This window comes from Pipistrellus hanaki (assembly GCF_964339955.1).
Source record: "Pipistrellus hanaki genome assembly, chromosome: 7".
Lineage (NCBI taxonomy): Eukaryota > Metazoa > Chordata > Mammalia > Chiroptera > Vespertilionidae > Pipistrellus > Pipistrellus hanaki.
In genome coordinates, this window is record NC_140509.1 from 15,602,203 (window position 1) to 15,629,431 (window position 27,229).

General features: G+C 42.7%; 1 protein-coding gene across 1 annotated transcript in view; it reads right to left on the reverse strand.

Annotated features, from left to right (window-relative positions):
* Positions 1-27,229, reverse strand: part of TNFRSF21 (TNF receptor superfamily member 21) — a 75,799-nt gene that overhangs the window by 32,415 nt on the left and 16,155 nt on the right. The window contains exons 2-3 of the mRNA XM_084889828.1: positions 15,042-15,693; positions 13,013-13,498 (exon numbers count right to left, since the gene is read on the reverse strand). Of these exons, the coding sequence (XP_084745954.1) occupies positions 13,013-13,498; positions 15,042-15,693 (1,138 nt within the window). The remainder of the gene's footprint in view (positions 1-13,012; positions 13,499-15,041; positions 15,694-27,229) is intronic.

Genomic DNA, 27,229 nt, shown 5'->3' on the forward strand with positions numbered 1-27,229 from the left:
AGAGGGGAAAAAGGCCATCCAACCCACAATGCAGCACTCTGGTCTTCAGGCTGGGCGACCCGGCTCTGCACAGAAAGGGTGCATGAAGGAAATGAATATGTTTATAAGCTTTTTCATGGTACCAAATGCTCATCATTTAACCTGAAGAGATGAAAGCATTCCCACTACATCCCCAACTTATTAAATGTAATGTCAGTTCTCATTATTCTTCTAGAAAGAGGTAGAGGGATAAATAATGAGAAAATTCCCATGGAGGTAATTAATGAACAAACTCCTCCAAGTGCAAACGACACCACAGTCACACACACACACACACACACACACACACACACACACACACACACAACCACGCGTATATCAGGAGACATGAGCTCAAGACTACTTCCCCTTTATTACCACTCTGATCCCCACCCCCCACAGACATGCTGTTCGTTGGCATGCGTTGTGACCTCAGGCTTACCAATTAGAGATACAAGGGCAAAGATGGACACAATATATGTACAGAACAACAGAGGTCATGTTTGGAAATGTGAATAGAAGCCTGGCTTAGCATTCTTAGAATCCATGTTCTTTTCTGTACAATGGTAATTTTCTGACCACTTTCTGCCCCACATCTCCTTTGACTAGCTATCCCAGGAACTCCTTTGATTAGTTATCCCCAGAGCCTAGCACATGATAGAAGTACAATGAACATCTCTGAATGAATGAATGAATGAATGAATGAATGAATGAGATCCTTTTTTGTCATCCCTCGCCTCTTCCCTGAAAGCCCCCACCATTTACCATCTCATTAGCCTCTGTAGAAAACCACTAAGTACCTGAGCAGCCATATACCATCACACCTTTGCTGTGTGGCTCTGCCAGGTCTCTAGTCTCTAGAATAATGACAAGAAAGGCCCACAGAGTGGTCACCAATTGGTGGATCCTGAGCTTCCCGGCACAGGAATCCAGTTCTTGTGCAACAACCTCTCCCTCTTCCCATTGAGGGTGGGCCACTGCATCCATGACAGGAACAGAGCTCAGTGAGAGCAAAGTTCTCCTGGGTTCTCCCACTGCACGGAAATCCCCCTGCAGAGATGAGCCACCCAAGCCATTGTCTGTCCGGCCTCATAACAAAGTAAGTGCTCCTACGAGCAACAACCTCACAGGTAAATGTGTTGTTGTAACCAGCATATCATAGGATGATTCAAAATGGTGGAACAACAGGGATCACTCCCAATGCATCACACTAGGAACTGGTTTGCCCCAAGTTAAACACTGCTTTCCTAGCTGAGGTACAAAAGTGTAAGAGAATGTTTAGATTTCATTTTAAACCCAAAAGGTGCTTTCTGAAGCAAAATCAATCTCTAACTTGTTGAAGGTTTAATGCACAATCATTGTAAGCTCTGATGAATCTCAGGAGACACTAAGAACCACTGTGCAGAGGTCTCATGAGGTTAATGAACAGAATGTTTACCAATGGCAAACTATCAAAACAGCAGACCATTTTCCAGAATGTTTACCAATGGTAAACTATCAGAACAGCAGATACTTTTCCAGATGGAAGAAATAGGTATCACCGAGGCTGTGAACAAAAAAAAAATGAATAATAATACTTTATTTCATTCCACCGGGGAAAACATAATACACAAAACTCATCTGAGTCAGTGTTTGAAGCGGTTCATTCAACAAAAGTGTAGTGAGCTCTTGCTTTGCACCAGACACTATTCTAAGCACAGGGAATATGGCAGTGAACAAAGCACAACAAAGCCCTTTCCTTATGAAACCTGCATTCTACTGGGGGAAGCAGGAAGAACCAAGAAGATAAGTACTAAGATATCTAGTGTGTTAGTGAGTAGCGCTAAGAAGAAAAATTGAGAGGGGGAAGAGGGTTGAGGGGGCATGGCTCAATTTTAGATACAGGGTCTTCTACCCATATCTGAGAGAAGGCCTCACTGACGTTGAACATTCCAATCAAGAGCCAAAGGAGGTAAGGGAGAAAGCCATGCTGATTCTGGGAGAAAGGATATCCAGAAAGCGGGAGCAGCAGGTGCGAAGGACGGAAGGATGCTGGGGCCGGGAGGAAAAAAGTGGGAGTCAGGCTGAGACAAATGGTAGAGTAGGAGTATAAATTGCATTGGGCCATCAAGGCTGCAACTCTGGATGCAACAAAAGTCACTGGAGATTTTGAATAGAGAATGGCATCTGAACAGGATCATTCTGGCTGATCATTCTGGTTGATCATTCTAGTCAAAAATAAACTAAAGGGACACAGGCAGAAGTGGGCAACCAGCCAGAGGCCACCACAATGATTCAGGAGGGAGGTGACAGTGGCTTGCACCAGAGTGGTGGGAATGGAAATGATAGGAGATGGTCAACATCTGTATACATTTTGAAGGTAGAGCTGACTGGACTTGAGGATGGATCCAATAAAGGGTGAGAAAGAGGAAAGGGGTAAGGATAATTCTAAGGTTTTGGCCTGAGCAACCAGAAGGTTGGAGAAGCCACTTTGTGCATTGGGAAACCGATGTGGAAATATAGTTTGGGATTCAGTTTTATACATCTTAAGAGTGAGGTGCCTGTCATCATAATTAAAATGCAAAAGGTTAAAGACAAACAGCAAATCTTAAAAAGAGCAAAAGAAAAGCAGTTAGCTAACTACAAGGGAGCTCCCATAAGAATATCAGCTGATTTCTCAAAAGAAACTTTTCAGGCCAGAAGGGAGTGGCAAGAAATATTCAAAGTGATGAAAAGCAAGGACCTACAACCAAGATTACTTTATCCTGCAAAGCTATCATTTAGAAATGATGGATAGATAAAGAGCTTCCCAGACAAGAAAAAGCTAGAGGTGTTCATCACCACCAAACCATTATTATATGCAATTAAAGGCCCAGCATGCAAAATCATGTGAGACCCCAGACCCACCGCACTGGCAGGACCCCAGACCTGCCACAACGTGAGACTGAGACTTGCTGTGAGACCCATCAAAGCACCTCCCAGTGATCGGTCGTTTGGTCATTATGGCGTCACGGCCACTGGCCTTTTGTAATATAGATGTTAAAGGGTCTTCTTTAAGAAGATTTTAAAAAAATGAACAATAAAACGGCAATAAATACACATCTATCAACAATTGATTCTACAAACAAAATGAACCAGCAGAAGAGAAACACAGAGGACTTTCTGTTGGTTGCCAGAGGTGAAGGAGGTTGGGGGGATGGGTGAAAAAGGTGAAGGAATTAAGAAGTACAAATTAGTTGATATAGAATAGTCATGGGGATGTAAAGTGCAGCATAGGAAATACAGTTCATAACATTCTAATAACTAGGAATGGCACTGGATGGGTGCAAGGCTTATTGGGGTGACCACTTACTAAGTTATGTAGTGTCTGGTCACTGGGGTATACACCTGAAACTAATATAATGACGTACGTCAACTGTAATTGAAAATAAAAAGATGATTTAAAAAATAAAAAAAAGTAAGGTGCCTGTTAGACATCTGGGTCTGTCAGGCATGTAAGAAGGAGGATGTTTGCATGTTGAGTTGTGGTACATGGTCCAAGTTGAGTATATGTATGCATTTGGGAATGACTAGCAGATAGAGGGTCTTTTAAAGCCACGGGTCATCAAGGGAGGAAGAGTTGTAAGTAGAAAAGAGTTACATGCCCTGAGCCCTGGGGCTCTCCACTGCTTAGATGTTGGATTAAAGGAGAACCAGCCAAGGAGATGAAGAGGGAATACCACAGCCAGGGAGCTGAGAGAACCAGGAGGATGCGGTGTCCTGCAGGCCAAGGGAAGAAAGGGTTTAGGAAGAAGATGAAGGTGCCAAATGCTGCCAATGGGCCTGGTAGAGGAAACCCGAGATCTGAACAACACAGTTAAAATCCTGTTGTCAGACTCTATGGAAAAGGGCAAGATTGTGGCTAAAATGTATCTTTCGCTGACTCTAAGACACCTCAAGGCATATTTTAAGGAACGCCTTTCCACAGCTTGGTGGCAGTGGGGTTTTTTCCATAGTGGTACGTAAATAATGGTATGTCTCACAATCAATGGCATCTTAGATTTGCTGAGTCATTTTTTAAATTTATAAACTTGAATCCACCTATTAAAAAAAAAAAAACCTCAACATTATAATCAACACACCTAATATGTGGAATTCTACACACATACTGCAATGCTTACAACTAATCGGTCATAAAGAATGACCAATAGATGTCTAGCAATTAATTCCTCATCCTCTGCAAGATCTGCTTACACAATGCCTGACCAGGTTGATTCAAGGGCACTAATTTTTAAGGATTTTTTTACTATTTGTATTTTAGACTTATGTGGGGGAAATGCTGATTTATTTTTCAATAAACGGAATAGCTTAAATTCAAAGGCTCCTCAATAAAGTATAAAACATTCATTTAAAAAATAAATACCTTCCTTCTAAAGCCTAGAGGAAGAAGTCATCAGTGGGGGGTCTGGGGAGGACAGCTACTTTGTCTTCAGATGATGCTTTTTAAGCTACAGCAAGAAGCTTTTCCCCTGCAACCGTTCTGTGTGCTTTAGAATCCTCAAACATCCGGAGAGGTTTAAACAGAAAGGTGCTGTCTGCTGGAAGTGGCATGAGGGATGCAAAGGCGGAGGTGAGGGGTGTGGGCAAAAACTGCCCGCCTATTCCTTCCGCTGTAAAGCAACTGTGGCCGGGACAGCCCTGGGGGTGCAGCGCTGGGACACAGCAGCCTCTTAAAGAAAATAATCTGCTCCCTTCAGCCTGGCTTCCTGGTGTTTACACTTCAAGGCTACTTCCCATAGGAAACTTGGGCTGAGACAGGCTGACTGTCTGGAATTTTTAGTCAGGGAGGCTTCGGGTGAAGGGAGGACGGCTTCTTTGGTTACAGCTGCTGCTCTGCCTGGTGCTGAGAAAACCCAAGTTCAACAGATGTGAGTTCAGATGAGCAGGGCTCCAGTACTCTGACTTACTGAAACAGCCCCCCTCCCCTTTTTTTAATAGCCATCAGAACCTTTAGCCATTGGATATCTGAATTTAGAATGTTTCCTTTTCAAGCAATCCCAGATAAAAAGGTAGGAAGTCAGAGCGACCTCTACAGAGGAAAACTTATTGATGACTATATTGCAGTTGCTTCATTTCAGAACAAGCTGGGGTTTGTTATGAAGGAAAATAAATTTTTCTTGACTGAGTATGGTAATAAATAAATAAATAAATAAATGAAATCAACAACAGAAACCTGGAAATTTTTAACCTAGAAAAATGAAAATTCTGATTTTTTTTATAAATCAAGATTCTAAGAATCAAAGCTAAATGAGAGCCCAAGATTAAAACCTGTACTGCCACTTTCTAGCTATGTGACCTTGGGCAAGTTACTCTCTGTGCCTCAGTTTCCCCATCTATAAAATGACAATGATAGGGGTCTACCTCATAGGTTAAGAAAATGACGTTAATCTTTATAAAACGGTGAGAACAAGATATAGCATTCGCAAAGCATGGTATTAAGTCTTTGTTAAAGAAAAGTAAACAATGCAAATTTCATGGTAACAGAAATCTTTCTTCTGTTAGAAAAATATATTGGTAATCACAGTTTATGTCATCTTTGCATCCCCAAATCAGCTTGTGATCTATGTCAACAGCAGCAAACACCCCACAACCTTACTTCAGAATTACTTATTGTCGAATTCCTCACACACTTTATCTGTTCTTCATTTCTGCTTACTGAATACTGGAGTTTTAATCCATTTAGAAGAAATGTTTTCTTACGTAATTCCTGAAACCTGATTGAAGAGCATGTTGATATTGTTCAAATATATCTAGGGCACAGCTTTCAGAAACCTAACCAACCACAGCAACCTCAGGGTTTTAGGGGTTTTCACACAAAAATTTTTTGTATGTTTACACAAAAAACAATCTCACTCCACTCCTACAATTGGATTACATCTACTACATACTCTGGAAAGAGGACAAAGTCTGCAGAGTTGTGAACCTGGAAGATGCATTTCCATCACAACCCTCAATAAAGACCAGTTCTCCCCACACTTGACCAATCTTTAAAGAGAAGCCACAATTCAGGAGGAATGGAAGCATTTTTCCTGAGCCTGTTGTGGGGATTCATAAGGACGGAACAGAATGAGATTGTTACTGAGCAAAACCTACAGACAACAGATGAGAAAGGATGAGTCGCTGTTTGTTTGCTAGGTAAGGTGAGGTGATGTCCTATTTTGCTTTGAGCAATGAGCTGTGGATAGGGAACAGTAAGAAATAAAATATATACTACCAGGAACTCAGGGTCTATAACAGAACTTGGTTCAAGGACAGTGTCTGAATCTTTTAGATAAGTGCTCTAAGCAAATAATAGCCTGGTTCTTCATCAGCATTGTTTCCCCTAAGAGCAGTCTTTACATATAGATTAGAGTATCAAAGTTATGCAAACCAGAGGTTCAACTACCACGCCAGCTGGTCTGTACAAACACTTTGTCTTTCAAGCTTGAGAAAAAACGGGAAGGGTTGGGTTGTGGGTTGTTTTCAACTTCCCATTTCCATTTTTGCATCACCTTAGGACAGGCTTTTAGAATAGAGGGAGAGACATTAGACATAGCTGAATCCACGACCTTCCTGGTACAGCTGAGCAAGCTAGGCCCACAGGGTCCTTCCCTTTACACAGCTTCCCTCTCCCAGCCAACGCTACCCCCCTTCCCTTACCCCATTCTACCAACAGCTACTTCTCACCCTACAGGACCAGGCCAGGTGAGCCTCGTTTCTTCCTTTCACCCTCTAGAATGCTGACCATCAGACTACATGTGCCACACTGTCATTTTCCAGTTCCTTTTGTACTGGTCAATTGGCCTTGAAGGCATTTTATAGCCAAAATTCTAGCTGCAGATGTTTTCTCTGTAGCCATTTCTCCTGGTCCATATGGCTCATTAAATTTGATCCTTAATGGGTTTTTACTTGGTTGAAAATTAGATCTAGTTGTCCCTCTGCCCTGACCTCCGCTCAACATGAAATCTTCAGTATGGCTTAACTCCTGACCTTCCTGTGGGGAGAGAGAAAGAAAAGGAAGCTTTATCAATGCTACCTCTGATCTGAGTCAATGTTCACGAACAACCCCATGAGATAGATAAGAGTTACGTCCACACTGCAGATGACAAAACTGAGGAGAGGTTCAGTAGCTTGGCACCGTCACAGAGCAAGGGCTGATATTCAAACCCCAGGCCAACCTGACTCATCAGCCCTCATCTCTCGCTGCAGTGTGCTGCCTCCCGGGGCTTAGGGAAGTATTATTAACCCTGTCTTTCTGAGTCTTGGTTGCTTTTTTGGAATATGTCTCCCCACCAATCTCCATTCGCCAATAAGTCAATGGCTTGAAAACAACCCATCCTTGAATAAGGAAGTGGGTAAGTCACAGGTGCTCTAGACCATCGCTATCCAACAAGACTTTTGATGATGGAAATGGCCTGTACCTGTCCTGTCCAATATGGTAACTATTAGCAACATGTGGCTACTGAGCACTGAAGCTGTGGCCGATTCAATCAAGAAACCTGGATTTTTAAGTTTAGTTCATTTTAGTTTTAAATGTAATAGCTCATAGGATAGCCATATATGTTAGCACAGTTTGAGACCGCTCCTCCTTGAGCCCTGTGCTATTGGCCCAGTATAGAGCACACACAAGACCCATTGTCTTCTAAGAGCTCCTAAGCACTGCAGGGAGACAAACTACATGCACACAGTTAAACGGTAGAAGACAGAACAAGCTGGAAGAATTAAGAAATAGACTCTTAGAATATAGTTTTATAGAAGGAGACCACTGCCCTTCTGCTGCTGCAGATACAGAGCATCTGCTGGAGAAAGTGCACCAGCTGCCCTCTTGCAGCTCATTTAAAGAAGATGCTATCTTTGTATCTCATGTACTTGGAGTAACTACACCAGAAGGGATTTCTGTCCCAGTCAAATGCTTACTGTCTCCCTAAGGTTCAGGACTAAGAATGTGCTAATTAGGAACTAAGCCAGTTAAACCTAAATAATCCAATTCCTTGTCTCATCCCATTTTTCTTCATAACCTGAAGTCTGAAAGAAAAAGGAAATACTATTGAACAGAGATACATTTTTCACTCCCTCTATCACCTTGCAGAACTTCCTCCACAAGTATTTTCAGGGCAATTTCCACTCCTCACCTGCTTTTCAAACCTCTCTTCAGACACCCAGGGTCATAGTTTTTCCAAATCATCAGTCATAAGGGTGAACAAAAGAGAGAAGGGCGGAAGAGAGAGAAGTGGGAAGGAAGGGAGGAGAAGAGGAAGAAAGGAAGGGAAGGCCACTAGGAAGAACCAGTATTAGAAACAGCAATAAGAGAACAGCAGTTGGTTCTGTGCTCGGCCATCCCCGTTCCCAGCTGGGACTGGACCACAGCTCTGTGTCTTGCATAATTATAAGAAAGTAACTGTTTTGAGGTCACTTGAGACTTTCTCAGTACATTGTATGGCCAACTGTGCATGGACTAAGTTTCACTATCTTTACTTTTGTGTTTTAGGTGACAAACAAGATCAGACAATATATACTGTTTTCCATGTAACCTCCCAATTAATGTGAACCCACATTAATCTTAATTTTAAATAAAGTTGAACATGCTGGATCCCACTTACCTACTTAGTATAATGTTGGGACTATACTTCAAAAGGAAATAAAGTATTATTTAAATAACAAAAGCATAACAAATTGAGCATTAACATAGATTTACAACCTAATGACACCTGAATCTAGTAAAAAACTCATAAATAAAAGATTTGTGCATAAAATTTCTGGGCGCGCTCTCTCCCAGGATCACACCCATGTCTTTATTCTCTCTCAGGTATGCATCTCCTAAATTCTATGAGACCCAATGAGACCTGCAGCCCAAGGAGCAATGGGCAGCAGCAGCTCGTCCCTCACTAACCCCCAAACCTACCTCCAAGGCCTCTTTTCTCTGATGTTCCAGTGAGCTAAAACAGCCCCACCTTGGCTCATTTCTTTCCTATAACATCTGTGTTGAGCCAAAGCAACCCACCTAGGCTCTGTCCTGTTGCTTCATCTATCCTAGGCCCTGCCTTGTTTCACTGTCTCCAGTTTTAATAAAATGTATTCTCAAAACTGGGGGGTAATTGGGGGGGGCAGATTCTGAAGAGACTTCTGATGCCTGTTGCTGAAAACAGACACATTGCAAGAAACCACAGTCCAACCCCAATTTACCAAACATTGAATTACTCTGACTTCATGAAGGAAAGAAGCACACACAATACGACAGCATTCTCAGTCCTCCATCCTCCTAGCCACATAAGGTGTCTCCAACACCTGGACTCCATGAAAGTAGTACTGCAGTTTTGTGGAGTTCAACTTTAAAAACCATACATCCTTGGAAGGCAAGTGGGTTGAGTAGAGGCAAATAAAGAGGTTCTTTTTTTCTTCTTCTTTTTTTAAAATCCATATCCAAGGATATTTTTCCATTGATTTTTAGAAAGAGTGGAAAGGTCATGGAGAGACAGAGAGAGAAAAACATTGATGTGAAAGAGACACATTGATTGGTTGCCTCCTGCATGCGCCCGACCAGGCTGGGATTGAGCCTGCAACCAAGGTGCATGCTCTTGACCAGAATCCAAGCCAAAACCCTTCAGTCCACAGGCTGATTCACTGAGCCAACCCAGCTAGGTTCTTATAGAGGAAGACGGAAAGCAATGGCTTAGCTTCAGAGTGCTGAGGGTCTATATGGCACTCAGGAGCATGGCATGGTCTGCTTAAGTAGGGCAGGCGTGAGGTCTTACCTGACCTCTTATGGAGAGCACCCTGGGCTAGGCAATTTTACTCTCATCCTCACAAACAATCTAGTGTAAATGGACAAGGACCAGAAAAAGATCTTACACAGGATTATCTGCTGCCCAGAACTCACTGCAAGCAGAACAAGAAGATATTGTTTCTAGAGGCCTCTCTGAGCACCTGGGATGGTTTTTATTAAACAGAACCTCTCTTTGTAATGGGATTTTACTTAGTTGAACCTTTCTGAACAGAAATTTGGGGAAAAAATAGACCTCATTTAGAAAAGCATCCTAAATATGATCATCCCAATGGAAAAACCGGGGGTTAAACTATTGGAAAAGATAGTTACACTTGAATGAGGCCACAGTAATCCTCCTTCTCATTGGAGGATACACTCCTAGACCCCCAGTGGATCCTGAAACTACAGATGGCACCAAACCCTAATCCATAAATTCAACTACCAAAGAAATGGAGCCATTCCTTTAATGCGGTAAATAAGGAGAGGAGCGTTTCAAATACTTACATAATCCAACAGGGCATTCTCTACTAATTAGACATATCAGAACAAGGTCTGATCACTTAAAGAGCAATTTAATGAAATACTTAGTCCTGGACCAGATTCTATACCAGAAAAAAAAAAAAATGTATGCTGTCTATGAAGCCCTCACTGGACTGACTGAGAATATCAGAATATTGATGGTAAGTTACAATATTATATTCATGTTACATTTTTTTGAGGTTGAAAATCATACTATTTTTCTTAAAGAGAATATCCTATTGTTTGGAAATACGCACTGAAGTTTGTAGGCACAAAGGTCCAGGATATAGTACAGAAACATTTTCTGGATGTACACATGTGTGTGTATACACAAAATATTGCATATTATATGTTATATTATATAATAAACTATTCTGTATTATACATATTTTATAATTTATAAAATCTATTTTTTAATATAAAGAGAACACATAATGCAAAAGGGCAAAATATTAACCATAGGGTGACCTGGGCATAGGTATACAGGTATTCTTTGTACTACTCTTGCAATTTTTCCATAAATTTTAAATTATGTCCAAATAAAAAGATTTTTATTAAAAAACAGGGGAGAATTGAAGCTTTCCTTCCCCAGCTGGGTTGCCAGCAAGGGGTAGTCTCCTTCAAGTCAGGGCAGGCTCTGTCCCCAGGAGGGGGTTTGCCTCAGTCTGATTTTCCCTTGATTTACTCATTCACACAAACTAGCAAAGGGAAGCAAAATAAGTTACTATTGTTGTTTTTTTCACTTTCTCTAATTTCTGATTATAAAAGTAGCATGTGCTTATTTTAGAAAATTTGGGGAAAGGAAAACTAACAAAGAAGAAAAAAAAGATCTGCACATTAATTTCATCAAACTTAAAGAACATCACTGTCATTCTGGCCTATTTTCTTTCAGTTTGTATTTCATCGCTTTAAGGGAACTGGGATTGTGTTATATGAATTGTGTAGTCTGGGTTGTTTTTTCTTTTCTTTAACCTACTGTAAGACATTTTCCTGTCATCAGTCAAAAAATTCATAAAATCTTCAATGTCAATACATTTCATATTACAGATAGGCCATCATTTACTTAAGTCATTTCCTTAAAACTGTCCTTTTGTTTCCAATTTCAACTTATTATACATAATGCTTAGTTAAAAGTTTAAGATCTTTTTGCTTAAATCTTTTTTTTCTTTTTTCTTTTTTTAATATTTCTGGTTAAAATAGATGAATGAAAATGGAACTGCTGGAACAAAAGGCATAAACAGAGTTTTAAGACTCAATACAAAAGGCCAAACTGCTTTTTTAGAAAATTAAGCTACCTTTAAGGGGTAAAAAGGCACCTGACTAGAATTATCAAAATTACAGGTTGAAATCTCATTTTAGGATTTACAGAAAGGGAAATTACTGCCACCGTCTGAAAACTGCCTTCTCACCTCAAACAGCTCCTGGGACAACTTCCGTAAGCTATTTCTGGCCTTCAAAAAAGGAAAAACAAATACTCCGGCCTGTGTCAACACACACCTCTCTCTACTACTCTGTAGAAGATGGGAAGCCCAACCTCAAATGCTCACCAACATATTAAGCTCTGAGTGTCTGTAATCTAAAAAGCCCTTCCTATCCTGGTAGAAATGGGATCCTAAAAATAGGAGGGGGAAAGTACATGGGCAAAACGTAGAGAGATCTAGAAGCAAGGTTGAGGTTCTAAAAGGCAAACGTAGGACAAGTTCTTTTTCCTTTTCTTAGCAGCCTGGTAGTGAAAAAAAAGTGAGCCCCACTAGTCCGGAGACGTGGAGTCAGTCCCATCTGTCCTGAACAAACAACCAGCCTGGGTCAAGTATGCAGCCAAACCCTAACTGGTTTGGCTCAGTTGATAGAGCATCTACCTGCAGACTCAAGGGTCCCAGATTCGATTTTGGTCAAAATATACCTTGAAGGATGCCCAGGACCAAAACAGAGATGGTCAGACCTGCATCACCACCATTTGTCCACCATCTAGAACTGAAATATCATTGCTGACATCTACACACAAGGAACTGTTTGACATTGAAATTGGGGCTCAAAAGAACTGTTGGCCCAGAAAGAAACTCACTACAGACTGATTCATTTGCCTCTCAGCATAACCATTATGGCTGGTCTCATTCTCGGTTCTTACAAGTGTATTTCTTGTAGCACATGATGTCACACGTCTAGGGGAAATAATGAGCAACATAAACTGATGAACAAAAACAGACCCAGAGACAGGGAAGCATCGATCAGACTCTCAAACCTCAGAGGGATGGAAGGGAAGGGTGGGGGAAAGGGAGAGAGATCAACCAAAGGACTTGTATGCATGCATATGGGCCTAGCCAGTGGTCACAGACAACAGGGGGGTGGGGGCATATGTGGGGAGGGGTTTAGGGTGGGAATGGGGGGGATGAGGACAATTATTTGATACCATAATAAATAAATAAATAAATAAATAAATAAGGATGCAGCCAAACCTCTCTGAACTCAATCTCCTCCCATGTTCAATGGCAAGGCTGAACAAAGTCCCTAAACGTCCCTCTCACATCTCTCATTCTGCAACATGCCCCTTTAAATGTGCCAAGGGAGAAAAGGGCAGAGTGGTTTATTCTCTCTGAACACAGCGCATCAAATGCTGACCGCCTCATTTCTCATAGCACACCTGGATCAAATAGCACGAGGTGTACAAAAGGCATTCCAGAAGCATAGCACTCCCCACTCCCCCAGACCACTCACCGTGGCCATTGCAGTAATAGATCCACTTCTCCCGGGTCTGGGTTGGGGCAATGGATTTCTTCAGCCCCGCCTTTTCCACAATGGCGCTGGGATCCTGCCGGGGCCCCTTTTTTAGAGTCCTTGAGCTTTTCCGGATACTGCACACCACTATCACCACAAGCACCAGCAGCAGGAAAAGCACTATCATCCAGGGCAGATGTTCATTGATGTCAAAATGCTTGTGCGGGTTCTGTCTGGGATGACCCCTCTTGATGCCTTTGATGGGCGTGCTGGACTTCTCGCCCCCCGTGGCCTCCATGGGTGGCAGCAGCTTCAGGATGTGTCTGTGGTGGGAGCCTTGCTGGTGGTCCACGACCTGGAGGTTTGGGAGGGTCTTGTTCACACCTTCCTCCCACCTTGTGTTGTTGGGGACTGTCTCTTCGTGGAAGCCACTCAGTTCCTTTGGTCTAACAGAGGCAGAGGAGTTGAATTCTGTTGAGTTCATGCCTAGAAAAAAAAAAAAAAAGAGTAAAGAAGGGTGGTGAGTTTTTCTATATTTGGGGTTCTACGTATTCCGTCCTCTTCCTGCTTATCTCCAAAGCAGGCAGATAATTAAAGAAGAGATGACCTTTGGTGTTTAAGAATGAGTTGTATTGCACATTTTCATAAAGATCAACAGCTAAACTCATTTACTTCCTCTTTCCATAACCAAGGACATTCTCAGGGATCCAACATTTGGCCTTCACAGCTGCGACTCCTGTGTTTCACACCCTGAGCTGACACATACATATATTCAGAGCTTTAGTCGACTCTCAACTGTTCTGACTATTCAGAGAACTAGTTCAAATTTAATCCCTTTGTCCTTTAATTCCTTTTTACCTCATCTCCCAACTCTTGATTATGTCATAATGCAATTGTAAATATGAGGATATGTCTAAGGTAAGAAAAGAGCTCAAACTCAAATCCAAGTTTGATCAGTGAAAGGAAGTTTTGGTGAGATAGGTCAGTGAATAAAATAAGGCAGGACTTCCTTAGTACCTTCTATGAACGTATTTCTCAATCACTGGCCATGGGAGTGGCCAGGTTAGTGGACTTCTTTCAGAGAAGCTTCCACAAGTTGTCTCTATTAACGAGTTGTGAGAGCCAGAGATTTTGAGTCCCGAGAAATAGGACCTGTCCTGTATCAGACCCTGAGAAAACCTGGTCAGGTCATGTGAGTCCATTTCTTTCTTTCAAAATGGCAGCTGTAAGGCCCTCCTCACAAGGTTATCATCAAGGTCAAGTACCATCGCACCTGAGGACACTAGGAAGCACAAGTCAAGCGGGCTATCATCTCAATGAAAATTAAATTCAGTCAAAAAGGATTGGAGAATAAAGACTAAATTTTATAGTCTGCCCAAGATTCTAAAGGAATTCTGAGAAAAATAGTGATACCCTATGAAGAAGATCAAGTTAGAATCATTTGAAAAAAATACACATTATTTTCCAGATGTGAATGCTAGCTAGTTACCTCTGGCATAATACACATTTGCTTGTTTCCTGAAGCTTCTAACTTATTTTCCCCTCCTTGGATCCAACACTCCTCCCTCCCCTCCACATGTCATGGTATTTTCTTCCCTTCTCCCTCCTTCTTACCTCTGGCTGTATCAACCCAGGATTGACTCCAAGTTGGAAAACTTTTAATTGGAGAGAGACCTTAAATATCTAAATCACTCACTTACTAGTACTTGAGGAGTTTGAAACCGAGGCCAGAAGAAGTTCAGTGACATACATAAGGCCACACGCTGTCCTTGTTTTACTAGGCTCTTATTTGCTAGCCTGACGTGACCTAGTTTTTTAGATATCCGATCCCCTTAAGTGCAACCTTCTGAGTCTAAATGTTTCTAAAAGATCCCAAAGAAGCTAGATTTAATTAGCCACAAATGCAAGCCACTTCATCAAGGGATATACGAAATGGTGAAACCATTCTTGGCACAAGCCCATTATTGCCAGTACCTTCACTGGGCTTTCAAAGCCCTCCTCAAATAAATAACGCAGGAGGTTAAGTTACCTTGGGAAACATACGTGGAGGAAGGGACTTCATGAGATTCCATGTACTCAAGGCGTGAAAAGATGGCTGGGCCAGGGGAAGGTGAGGTTGTACTGGAGAAGGTCGGGGGTGTGCCACAGACGTTGTCTGCCACCTTGGTGCCTGGCTTGATCACCACCAGGTTCTGAGCCAGACAGTCTGTGTATGCTTTGCATTTCATCACACTAGAAGGCACATCAGAGAAGGTACCCCGAGCACACTGCTTACACCGCACATCCTCGGTCTCCGTCCCTTTCTTCCGCACACCCCAGCCCACAGGACACACCGTATGGGGAGCGCAGGTAGCATTGAACTGGAACATGCCAGGCGGGCAAGTGCATTCTCGGTCAGTCAAGGCAGCGCAAGGTAATTTCTCAATCATTGGCCATGGGCATGGCTGGCTACAGTCATGGCATTTCTCTATGCCATTCTCATGCCTGGTAAAGGTCCCCACTGGGCAGCTGCTGCAGACGCGCAGGCTCGTGTTGGTACAGTGCTCAGACACATAGGTTCCTGCCGGACACTTGTCGCAGGTTAGCACCTGGCCGGTGGCGCGGTCAACGTGGTGATATTTGCCAATGAGACTTGAGTCCTTCTGTTCCGGCTGAGCAGAGGTGGTGCTGAGGAATCCAAGCTGAAAGAAATAAAAGGGGGCAGGGGGAGGAACAAAACCCACGAAGGTGTTAAAAAGGAACTGAGAATAAAAGATGGAACAATCCCACCACCACCACCATTATCACTCCTAGTAAAGATCTGATGGGTACATTAGCCTCCTAAACGTAGGCTGCTGCAGAACAGAGAGAGAGAAAGAAAGACGCTGATTCTCCACCAGCACCTGATCTTCTAGCTGGGAAGCTTTGGTTTCCTTGTCTGACCTTTGCCTCAGCTTCCTTTTCTTCCATGTGTAAAATGAAGCTGACAGTACCTCTCGATTACAAAAATCCACTGAGAATATGGACATAAAAGCACTCTGTAGTTTGTATTAAAAATGCCATATAGCTATAGCCAGTTTGGCTCAGTGGATAAAAGGGTCGGCCTGTGGACGAAAGGGTCACAGGTTCGATTTCAGTCAAGGGCATGTTACTCAGTTGTTCCTCAGTTGCAGGCTCCTCCTCGCCCAGGCCCTGGTCAGGGAATGGCAGGAGGCAACCAATCGATGTGTTTCTCTCACATCAATATTTCTCTCTCTTTCCCTCTCTCTTCCACTCTCTCTCTAAAAATCAATGGGAAAATATCCTTCAGTGAGGATTTAAAATAAATAAAAAAGTAAATATCTAGCGGGTGTGGCTCAGGTGATTGGAGCATTGTCCCATACACTGAACCAAAAGTATCAACCTTACAGTTTACCCTGCCCCCGAGCTGCCTCCAGTTAAATGAAAATATTGAAAACAAAATTTTAGTTTAAAAGAATATATTCATCTTTTCTTTAATCTGAGACACACACACACACACCCAACAAAGGATAGTAGTTGATTATCTTGGTAAGAGTTTTAACTTCATCTTGGTCTCTGGAGAAAAGTAACCTGCTTGATAATAAATTCTGTAGTAGCATCCCTTTGTACTTCTGGATTTTTTTTTTTTTTTTCTCTCCTTGTTTTTGCAAAATCAGCCCAGACACCCTCTTCTAAACACAGTAGATGCATCAGACTGAGGAAAGAAAACTCATTACTATCGTGTGGATCCCCAGTGCCACCTGCCAAGTACATGAAGACAAATCTTGTCCCATCTCCCCAACGATAAGGATCCAACCCAAGAGGTTGCAAAAGAGGCTCTGCTCTGTACGTCTCCACGTTCCTTCCTATCTAGTTTCTAAGTGCAAAAGCCACACTAGAGAACTGCAGCGTTCGGAAAGTTGGAAAGATGTAAACACGCTTCTAAATCTACAGGGAGGGATGCCACTACTAGGTTCTGCATTAGTCCCCTGATTACTGAGTTACTGGAAGTCCCCCGAGCAGGATACAGAGCAAACCTCCAAACCTCACTGCACCCACACGCTTCTCCACTCATGCAGTAGATTTTCCAGTTCTTTGTTCGTTTAAAATAACTGATCAGGTTTCTAATTCAACAAAACTCGGGGCTCTTTAAACTGCACCCTACTAGGTAACCCACTTAAGATGATGTGGCTCTAAAAGACGACCATGCTACAAGAGGCAATTCCAGCTCCCACAAATAGATTGAACAGAAAACAGGCCTTGCAGCCTCACCTGGGCTGAACACCAGACCTGAACCTTGTGCACAAACTCAGTGCTGTAAGTGCACTGGACAAATATTTCTTGAAGATCTACCATGTGTGTACAAGGACCTTTCACACTCTATCCCAGGCTTTACGGTGTTTACCTTCTAAAGGAAGACAGACGGAAACAACTAATTACATCAGTAATGACATAATTAGATTGAGATTACTGCTGAGAAAAAGAAATAGAGTCCGATGAGAAGGGGTTTGACAGGCACTTTGTGGCTCAGAGATACTAGAGAAATGTTTTGGAGTGTTTCCGAAGGATGGAAACAGAACTTAAGTCTGAACAGGGGACAGGTTGGGGATTTGGCAGAGGGAGTCTCCGAGCAGAAGTCTGAAGCAGAGAAGGTCAGCTCAGGAACTAAAAAACTCGTGTGGCTCTACCACCAGATGCAACACGGGGGCCATAGTTAAACTCGGAGAGGCTCCACAGTTTGATTCTAACCCAAAATGCAATGAGAAGTCACTGTCTGTTTATACTGGAGGTTGGCGACAGAGGCATATAATCACACTTGTGAATAAAAATTTAAAAAAAGTTATCTGGCTGCAAAGAGGACAGAGAAAATGGTGTGGGAGGAGCCCAGATGAGAAAATCCACTGAGAAGGTGAAAGGGGTGGTGGCGTGGACTGGGGTGGAAGTCGTGGAAAGAGAAGAGAACAGACATGAGAGGTCAGATCAGCTGGATGTGGGGAACAGTTACCTACGGAAGGAGAAAGAGGAAAACCTCAATGGTTTCCAAATTGGACTCAAGATCGCACAATTCCAAACACTTTTCTCAGGCCTGCCCCTGGGTCTGGAAGGTGAGAGTGGGGGCAAGGACATAAGGGTAGGACTCTAAGTCCCCCCCTTCAACACCCCTTTACCTCTGTTCCAATAATGCAGCTCTACCTACCAATTTGCTAGCGATTTCCAAGTAAGAATTCATTTGAAGGAAGGTTCACTCCCCCTGCACTAGAGGGACCTCTAAGAGCTCTTCCAATCCCAAAGTTAACAGTTAAACCATGTGAGCTACAAAGCTGGAGGAACGGTTCCCGGGGCTGAAACCCAGCTGAGAGGAACAGGTGGCAATGTCTTTTTCTCTTAAGAGACACTGGGGAAAGTTATTTTCCTAAGGCCTCAGCAGCAGACCAGTTATCTAAAACCGGAGCTTTTCCCACTAGCCTGGTGGCAACCCTCTGGTTTCCAAGAAAATTAAAATAATGTAAAAAACATTCCCAAAGGCAACTTAAAGGGTGAAGCATTGGGTAGTGGGGAGGAGGAGGATCAAGTTCAAAAACAATACTAAAGAATGTTCCCTGTAAAATGTAAACACAATCTAGGTGACACTGAAAAGCCACTGTTGGGGGAAACACTGGAGTCGGGAGACACCGTCACGTGAAAGTGAACACCCACGGTTGGGTTCTGCCTGGTCAACAGAGTTCATTCTCTCACTTTGCAGGAGCAGGGAGACTGATTTAGAGGTTCCCCAAAGCCTCAGGCCTCCAGTGCAGCATCAAAATGACCCGGGAAGACACTTTTGCAAAAATTCACAGCCTCAGTACCATCACCTGAGATTATGTGAGCCAGGAATGTGTTTTGTCTTTAAGCTTGCCAAGGGATTCTGATCCAACTTTTGCAACCCCCTGAACCAAGGGCCGAACACTCTGGTTTGAATTTCCTCTGATTCTGAGAAACACTTTGGAAACAGCCCGGGTTCACTGTGAGAGCCCCTCCCTTCTTCTCCTCTTTCCTAACCTGGCCCGTTCCCTTGCTTAAATATTATTCTTACTTCATCATTATTTTCATGATAAGCATTCTCATAATCATTCTAACAACTACAAAATGGAATAAAATGTTTAAGTATCCGTTCATATCCACCCATCCCTAGAGAAGCTCGCCGTTAAGTTTGGCGCACACCTTTCCAGACCCTTCGTGAGCATTTACACACAACACATGCATCTGTACTTGAACCTGGCTCCTTCAGTTTCACCTACAGGAGACACGCCATACAGAGTGCTCTGTGATTTGATTTTGTCATTCTTCTCACACTGCATCACTGAACTCGCTCCATGTCATAACATACAGACTGCTTCATTCTTTTAGAATGATCAAGTTCTCTTCGGCAGCGTGCATCTGGCTTCTTTTAGAGGTACTTCCTACTGAAGATGTCACACATAGATTGCCTCCTACTCCTTGTCAGTGTATGCACACATTTTCTATATTCTGTATTCCCCTCCTTCACTTCCCACTCCCCACCCATTTCTCTTTTCTCCTTCCTTCCTTCCTTCCCTCCCTCCCTCCCTTCCCTTCCCTTCCCTCCCCTTCCCTTCTCTTTCCTTCCTTCCTTCCTTCCTTCCTTCCTTCCTTCCTTCCTTCCTTCCTTCCTCCCTCCCTCCCTCCCTTCCTCTCTCTCTCTCTCTCTCTCTCTCTCTCTCTCTCTCTCTCTCTCTCTTTCTTTCTTTCTTTCTTTCTTTCTACAAATGACAGCTATAGCCACGTTGCTCTCAGGCTCTTAAGAACCACTTCAGGGACAAAAGAAGGCTCTGTACACCCATAACTTGGAACCTTCACTCTTCCTCCTCCCTACTAAGATGACTTAGTATTAATATGATATAGAATTAGCATTATACCATATATGTTTTTCAGCCTGTGGGAGGCCCAGATCTAAAGCAGAAAGAATCGCTGGGCAAAGCTGTAGAAGACAGAAGACTAAGATCAGTTAGACCTGGTTCTTGTCCAGACCCTGCCCTCAGGTCAGTTAGACCCGGTTTTACTTGCTTGTAAAATTAGCAGGTTGGATTAAGTCAACTCCAGCCTCCGAGGTGTCAACGAATGTCAAGTTCCACGTTCTCCATGAAGCTCTGACATTTCCTAGTCACCCAGATCCCAAGCAGATGAGCAAACTTTCCACCCCATTTCCTGTTTCTGTTTGTCATTTAGGTGCCTAATTACATACTGTCTTGTCGTGTTTGCTGATGGCCTCGTAAGTGTATGTATTTATCTTCCCATAATGATTACAAGCAGCTCGAGGCCAGGGACAACCACGGAGATGGCATTTCCTCCCTTGCTCAACCACCTCAAAATGAGGATCACCAAAATGATAAAGAAAGCATCCTCTGAGCCAAGGGTCAGCAAACTGAATCCCGCACACCACTTACAGGTTTTATTGGAACCCAGACAGTCATTTGGCCCTTGCACATGGCTGCTTTCACGCTACCATGGCAGGGCTGGAGAACTGCAATAGAGACTATACGGCCCGCAAACTCAGAATATTTACTACCTGACCTCTTTAGGAAAAAAGTCTGCTGAGACTTCACTGATGGGTCAAAAGAAATGTCTAAAAATGCAGGGACAGGAGTCTTAGGCTTCTTTTAGAGTCTAGAAATGATTCTGAGCTTCTGATTGCCATTCGATACCCACTCTAACTCACCCACATCTGATATTTTCATCCCCTGCTTAAAACTCTCAATGGCTTTCCACAGCACATGACTTAGAAATGCAGCATCTTTGACAGAGATAGGACATCCTCTGAAAGGCCATCCTTGCCCTCCTCTCCATCAACTTAAGGTAGGGCTCACTGCCTCCCCTCATTCTGCGTTCCCCTACATGACTACCATAATTTTGTAGTGAGGGATTTTTCCATTTGTGGTACCTTCCCCTCTGAGCCACAAGCTCCAGGAGGACAAGGATAGTGTCTATTTGACATGTGGATGCAACAAGTACCCAGTTCATGGTATACCTGACAAGTGTTTGTGGACTAGATGAAGGAATGGACTCACAGACCATGAATAACTAGAAGCAGCGGAGCAACTGTGAGAAACTCAAAAAGCCTCCACTGTGTACTCACAAAAACTCAAGAGGTAAAATCATCTGGCACTCAGTAAGGGCAGATGCTTTCACCTCCAAACATCTGGAGGATATCGCTCTGTTTGCACAGAATCACAACTGGCTCAAAAGCCATTATGCTCATCATGGTACTTAAGATGACAAGCAAATGTAATGAAGAATTTAAAACATACCCCCTCATTTAAAAAAAAAGAAAAAAAAAAGCATTACACTAATTTGATGCTTAAAATTATAAGCAGGATCATGAGATTGTTTTCCATAAGTTACTGATGTTCTCTCCTATTTTTAACTTTGGTTATTTGGTTCTTTTATCTGTGGATAAAAGAACCAAATAACCAACATACTTCACCAACCATAACAGATAAATGAGCAAATATCAGTGTACCATCCCAAACTGTATGGGATATGGGAACACTATAAATATGTATTGAGTAGATTAAAAAGTAACAAAGCAAATTTCAAAGGAGGGAAGAGGTAGCTCTGAAATGACAAGGCATACATACTTCCAGGGTCTTCACACTCACTATAGTGACCCACACACAACACACCTGTCGCTTCTACTTGACGGCACAGAGATGGATCTGACTAAAGACAAGACACACCCACATATACTAATACATGTTAGAACATGGGTGCCAACTTATCTTTACCAATTCTTATCCCATGACGTCAACCTTCAGACAAATGGGGAAATTTTTCCTTGCAGTGTACAAGAATAACATACTTATGTCATTCTTGTTCCCTATCAAATTGCAGTCAGTTTTAACGGGGAAAAAAACAAAACTGAAAGCAGTGATAAACTTTTGTCTATTCATAATGGACAAGCACGAAGACTTTGAGTTTAACATAGAAAAATTTTTAATGCTGCATAAAACTAGTATTTTAAGAAAAAATCCCAGTTATTGTGGATATTATCACAAAGATAAAGCAACCAAGACCTATTCCAGAGACGGTGACTGTAAAACATGCTACTAACAGATGATCAAAAGGCAAAAAAGCCTGGCAGAGCTAGGCACTCCCAGAATTTCTAACCATTTTATTTTGAGCATCACATTAAATTCGTAATAGCAAGGCACTGACTGTTGGGGCTTCTCTAGATTTGAAGGGAGAGAAAGAACGGATGAAGAGGAAAGCACCAAGGGCAGAGCTTCCGCAAAGCACACAGACAGATGTGCTCCCAGGAATGCTATATCAATTGGATTGGCTCTTGCATTTATTCCCTACTATCCGTTCTGATGTAAAAGTCTTCTGTTGCTAGGGCAAAGGCAGGGACTGTTGTTAAAGCTACAAATACAGACAAAGCCAAAGCTAGAAGGTGCTGACTTTAGGACTGGAAGGAGGCAAGCTTAGGGGACCCAGGGAAAGGAAAACAAATGGGCAGGACTTCACCCAGATGCTGCCTTGCCTGGAACCTGCAATGCAGAGGAGGGAGCACTCAGCATTCCATCCATGGACCACAGACCTTCATCTCCGTCCGCCCGCTGCAACTGCCATTCCTACAGGATAAGACGCTCATCTATATGCAAAAGCCATTTTGTCAACAAGACAATGGTAAAGGTTTAGGCGAAACTCTCTTCTGTGCTTGCTACGAATTTATAGAATCCGTACACAAACCAAGGCAATCCTTACACAAACTAAGGACACCAGCCAGGACAGCAATTCCAGCATGAACGTATAAACAAAACCCATTTTAGCCTGGTGTGTGCTAAGCAGGCCCATTCTCCCAGGTCCTGGCTGGGGGGTCTGGGCAAGGGGCTCAGCCTCTGCCTTCTTCCTCATTAGTATGATGAAGATACTAGTAACACCTACTCCCTTAGGATGGTTTTCAGAATTCATTGTTACTACAGGAAAAGCAGAGAGGACAAAGCGCAACGCAAGTAAGTTAATTATTTTAATTATCACTCCTTCTATTTATCATTTCACCATATTTTCACTTCATTCTTTTGGGATTAGACAATCTTTTTAAATGCCCCAATTAAAATGCAAATATTCACTTCCTGAGAAATGTATTAAAGACTCCAGACTTAAAAAGCTCATATGCCTTACGGGGCTTGGAGCATGCTACAAAACAAAAAAAATACAGATTGTACAACGAGGCAAAAGACAAACCCGGGGTCATTTCAAAACATATTTAAAATATAAACTTGGGCCGAAACCGGTTTGGCTCAGTGGTAGAGCATCGGTCTGCGGACTGAAAGGTCCCGGGTTCGATTCCGGTCAGGGGTATGTACATTGGTTGCGAGCACATCCCCGGTAGGGGGTGTGCAAGAGGCAGCTGGTCGATGTTTCTCTCTCATCGACATTTCTAGCTCTCTATCTCTCTCCCTTCCTCTCTGTAAAAAATCAATAAAATGTATTTTTAAAAATAAATAAAAAATATATAAACTTGGACTCTGGCCAGCACGCTCAGTGGTTAGAGCGTAGGCTTGCACAATTGAGGGTCTGGGACTTGAAGATGCTCTTCTTTTAAAAATAAAACAAAAAACAAATGTTTTTGTTTTTGTTTTTCTTTTTTTTTCAGAGAGGAAGGAAGAGGGTGGGAGAGATAGAAACAACAATAATGAGAGAAAATCACTACTGATCAGTTCCCTCCTGCATGCCCCCCCACCCCCTACTGGGGATCGAGCCCACAACCCGGGCATGTGCTCTTGACCGAAATCAAACCCAGGACCCTTCAGTCCTCAGGCGGAGGCTCTATCCACTGAACCAAACCAACCAGGGCAAGGTTGCTCTTCTTTTGATCTCCATCCCCAACAGGGGGTCCTTGGGAGGCAATCAATCAAAGTCTCTCTCTCCTTCCTCCCTTCCATCTAAAAAAAAAAAAAAAAAAAAAAAATCAATGGAAAAAGTATCCTCAGGTGACTATTAGCCTAATAAAACAATATATAAACTTAGTATATCTAGTAAATGAGAGAACACACGTGAGGACAGAGGATTTACTATTAATAAATACACCTTAGACAAATGGGGCAGAATTTCAGTAAGCATTTTCCAAAGAGTGAGTTTCTTTGATCCAGTCCCACAAGATGTTAATGATTCTGGGGTCTAAAACATGGGTGAGCAAGCGCCAGCCAGCTGCCTACATTTTTATAGCCCAGAAACTGAAAATGCTGTTTACATTTTAAATAGTTGGGGGTTGGGAGAGGGATCAAAAGAAGAACAATATTTTTGTGACACAAGAAAATTACTTGAAATTCAAATTTCAGTGTCCATCAATTTAGTATTATTGGAACACAGCCATGCCCATTCTCTTAGGGATGGCTTAGGCTGCTTCGAAGTACTGCAGAAGCAGAGTTGAGCAGCTGCCACACAAATAGAATGGATCAAAGGATATTAACCTAATTTGGTGTTATTAAATATAATATTCAAATTAGAATGTAAAAGTATATGGCATGCACAGATAATAAAAAGTTATAACTGAAAATGTCAACAATTAATGCAAATGAGGTTAACATAAATTTCACTCAGTAGTTGGGACAGCTTGGCAGGGGTGGCTCAGGGGTTCAGCGTGGATCTATGAACCGGGAGGTCACAGTTTGATTCCTGGTCAGGGCACGTGCTGGAGTTGCCAGCTCGATCCCCAATGCTGGGTGTGCAGAAGGCAGCCGATCAATAATTCTCTCTCATCACTGATGTTTCTATCTCTCTCCCCACCCCCTCCTTTCCTCTCTGAAATCAATAAAAGTATGTTTTAAAAATATAGTGGGGACAGAGGGCAATGTGAGTGAAGGTAATTACCACGTGGATAAATTACAACATCCCTCGAAACTACTAGAATGCAAAATTTGTGCAGCATAACTAAATTAAAGTAATAATCTCCAGTGCTGGCAGGCTTGTGGGGTAAAAGGCACATTAATAGCTTGCGGGTGGCACTTTAATCCAGTCTTTCCAAAGACGATCTGGACATATTCAGCAAGAACCATAAAGCTGTTCATCACTGTTTCCTGTGATCCAGTAATTCCACTTTGGGGACCACACCTCACATACCCCTCACCTTTGGGAACAGCCCAAAGAGAAAAAGCAATTGGTTTGCACACAGACAGCTCATTAGTGCTGCTTGCTTGCAGCAGGAACAATGACAGCAATCCAAGCGTCCAACAAAAGAAGGATGGCTCAATGCACTGCCAACCGGAGAGGCGGCCATTAGAAACCATAGGCATGATCATGGGTACCTCGAACTTACTAACACCCATCCAAACTCTGGGTTCCCCAATCCCACCCACTCCTCCCCCAGTCTTTCCCTTCAAAGTAATCAGACCACCACAGACTCAACTAAATGACTGCTTTTCTTCAACCCCTCCTGCCCCATATATCACCATCAGTAAACTCTCCCCAAAATCTTTGACATCTACCTATTAGTCCCCATCTTCACTGACACCAACCCAGAACCGTCATCTCTCCCCTGCACAGCAAAAGATTCCAACCCCTCTTTTGCTTCTATGCTTCCCTAAGCCATTCTCCATGGAGATGCCAGAGTGATCCTTAAAAAAAAATCTACCAGTCATTCAAGCCACATTGTAACTCTGCTGCCCATTGTACTCTGGGTAATAGCCTGACACGTTCACACTTTAAAAAGGTCTTGTATGATCTGGCCCAACTACTTCCACCTCGATCCACGTGCCCTTTGCCCCTATTTGCTGAGCACCAACCACATAGGCCTTCTTTCTATTCTTTGAACATGCAGACTCTTTCTTACCTCTGGGCAATTCCACATCCTGTTCCCTCTTTCCGACATATTCTTCCTTCTGTTCTTGAAGGCTTGCCCTTTTTTTATCTTCTCTGATAAACTATGAACTCCAAGAGGGAAGGACCATAAAAAGGTCCAAAAAGGACCTTTTACTATCACATACCCAGAGTCTAGCATTGCGACATTTAACAGAAGCACCATAAAACCATTTGTTAAATATATGAAAACTAGAAATATATCTCTGTAAGATAACCGAAAATAGCTACACAAGCAAATATATACACATTAGTTTTAGCTAAACATAAATGAAAAAAAGCAGAACACAAGCAAATACATACACATTAGTTTTAATTATATGGAAATGTTTGTACAGTCAGAGAACAGAAATGAATTGGGAAGATGCATAAGGAGAATTCAATCCATACCCGTTCTTCTAATCTGCTTTGTAGCTCTCAGTAGTGAGATATGGTTCAAGCTCCAACTGCCCTCTAACTTGTCTAGAATGAGTTTTTGTTCTTGTTGTTTTATTTTGATATATCTCCATTGACTTTTAGAGAGAGTGGAAGAGACAGGTAGAGACAGAGAGAAACACGGATGTGAGAGAGACACATAGACTGGTTGCCTCCCACACGAGCCTGGACCAGAGCCAGAAATTAAGCCTACAACTGAGGTACGAGTTACGTGCCTTTAACCAGAATCGAGCTTGGGACTCTACAGCCCATGGTCAGACACTCCATCCACTAAGCCAAACGGGCTAGGACTAGAATGAAGTTAGTTTAGAGCAAGATCCTTCTGGAATTCATTCACCATTTATTGCTTAACTACTAGGTGTCATGGCACTGAACCAGAAACACAAAGATGAATAGCACATTGTCGTCTTTGAGAAGCTGAAATGGAATCGCAGCCTTGGCCCTGAGCACTCCGAATGAGGCAAGCAGCACACCCAAACCCGGTCTGTTTCTGGTATTTTTCCTGGAGCCAGTTTTAACACAAGATTTAAACCCAACGGAGAGAGAGAGAAGCCCTGGACTTCTAGAATTAAGGGAAGAGCAAGGAATGACTAATAACCAGTTAAATCATTCTGGACGCCTGTCCCCATTTGCCTTTGAAGCTTTTTCCCCTTTCTCAACCCTCCCGCCTCTCCGAATCCTGATCAAACAAACTCACCTGGCCATACTGAAAATGAAATCACATAATGGTCTGGTCTCAAAGGTTCTTTGGGAGACCAGAATTCCAACCGCTTTCCCAGAATCGGTGATTAAATTTCCTCTCACCCTTTGCCTTTAGTCTACTCGTATCTGCAATCTATGAAGAGATATGCTTAAAAGCTTGCTATAGGAGCTCTACCAGGAAAGTCTGATAAACCTCCCACAATCACAGAGTTTCTCAGAGACCCAAATAGTTAACAAAGGAAATGCTAA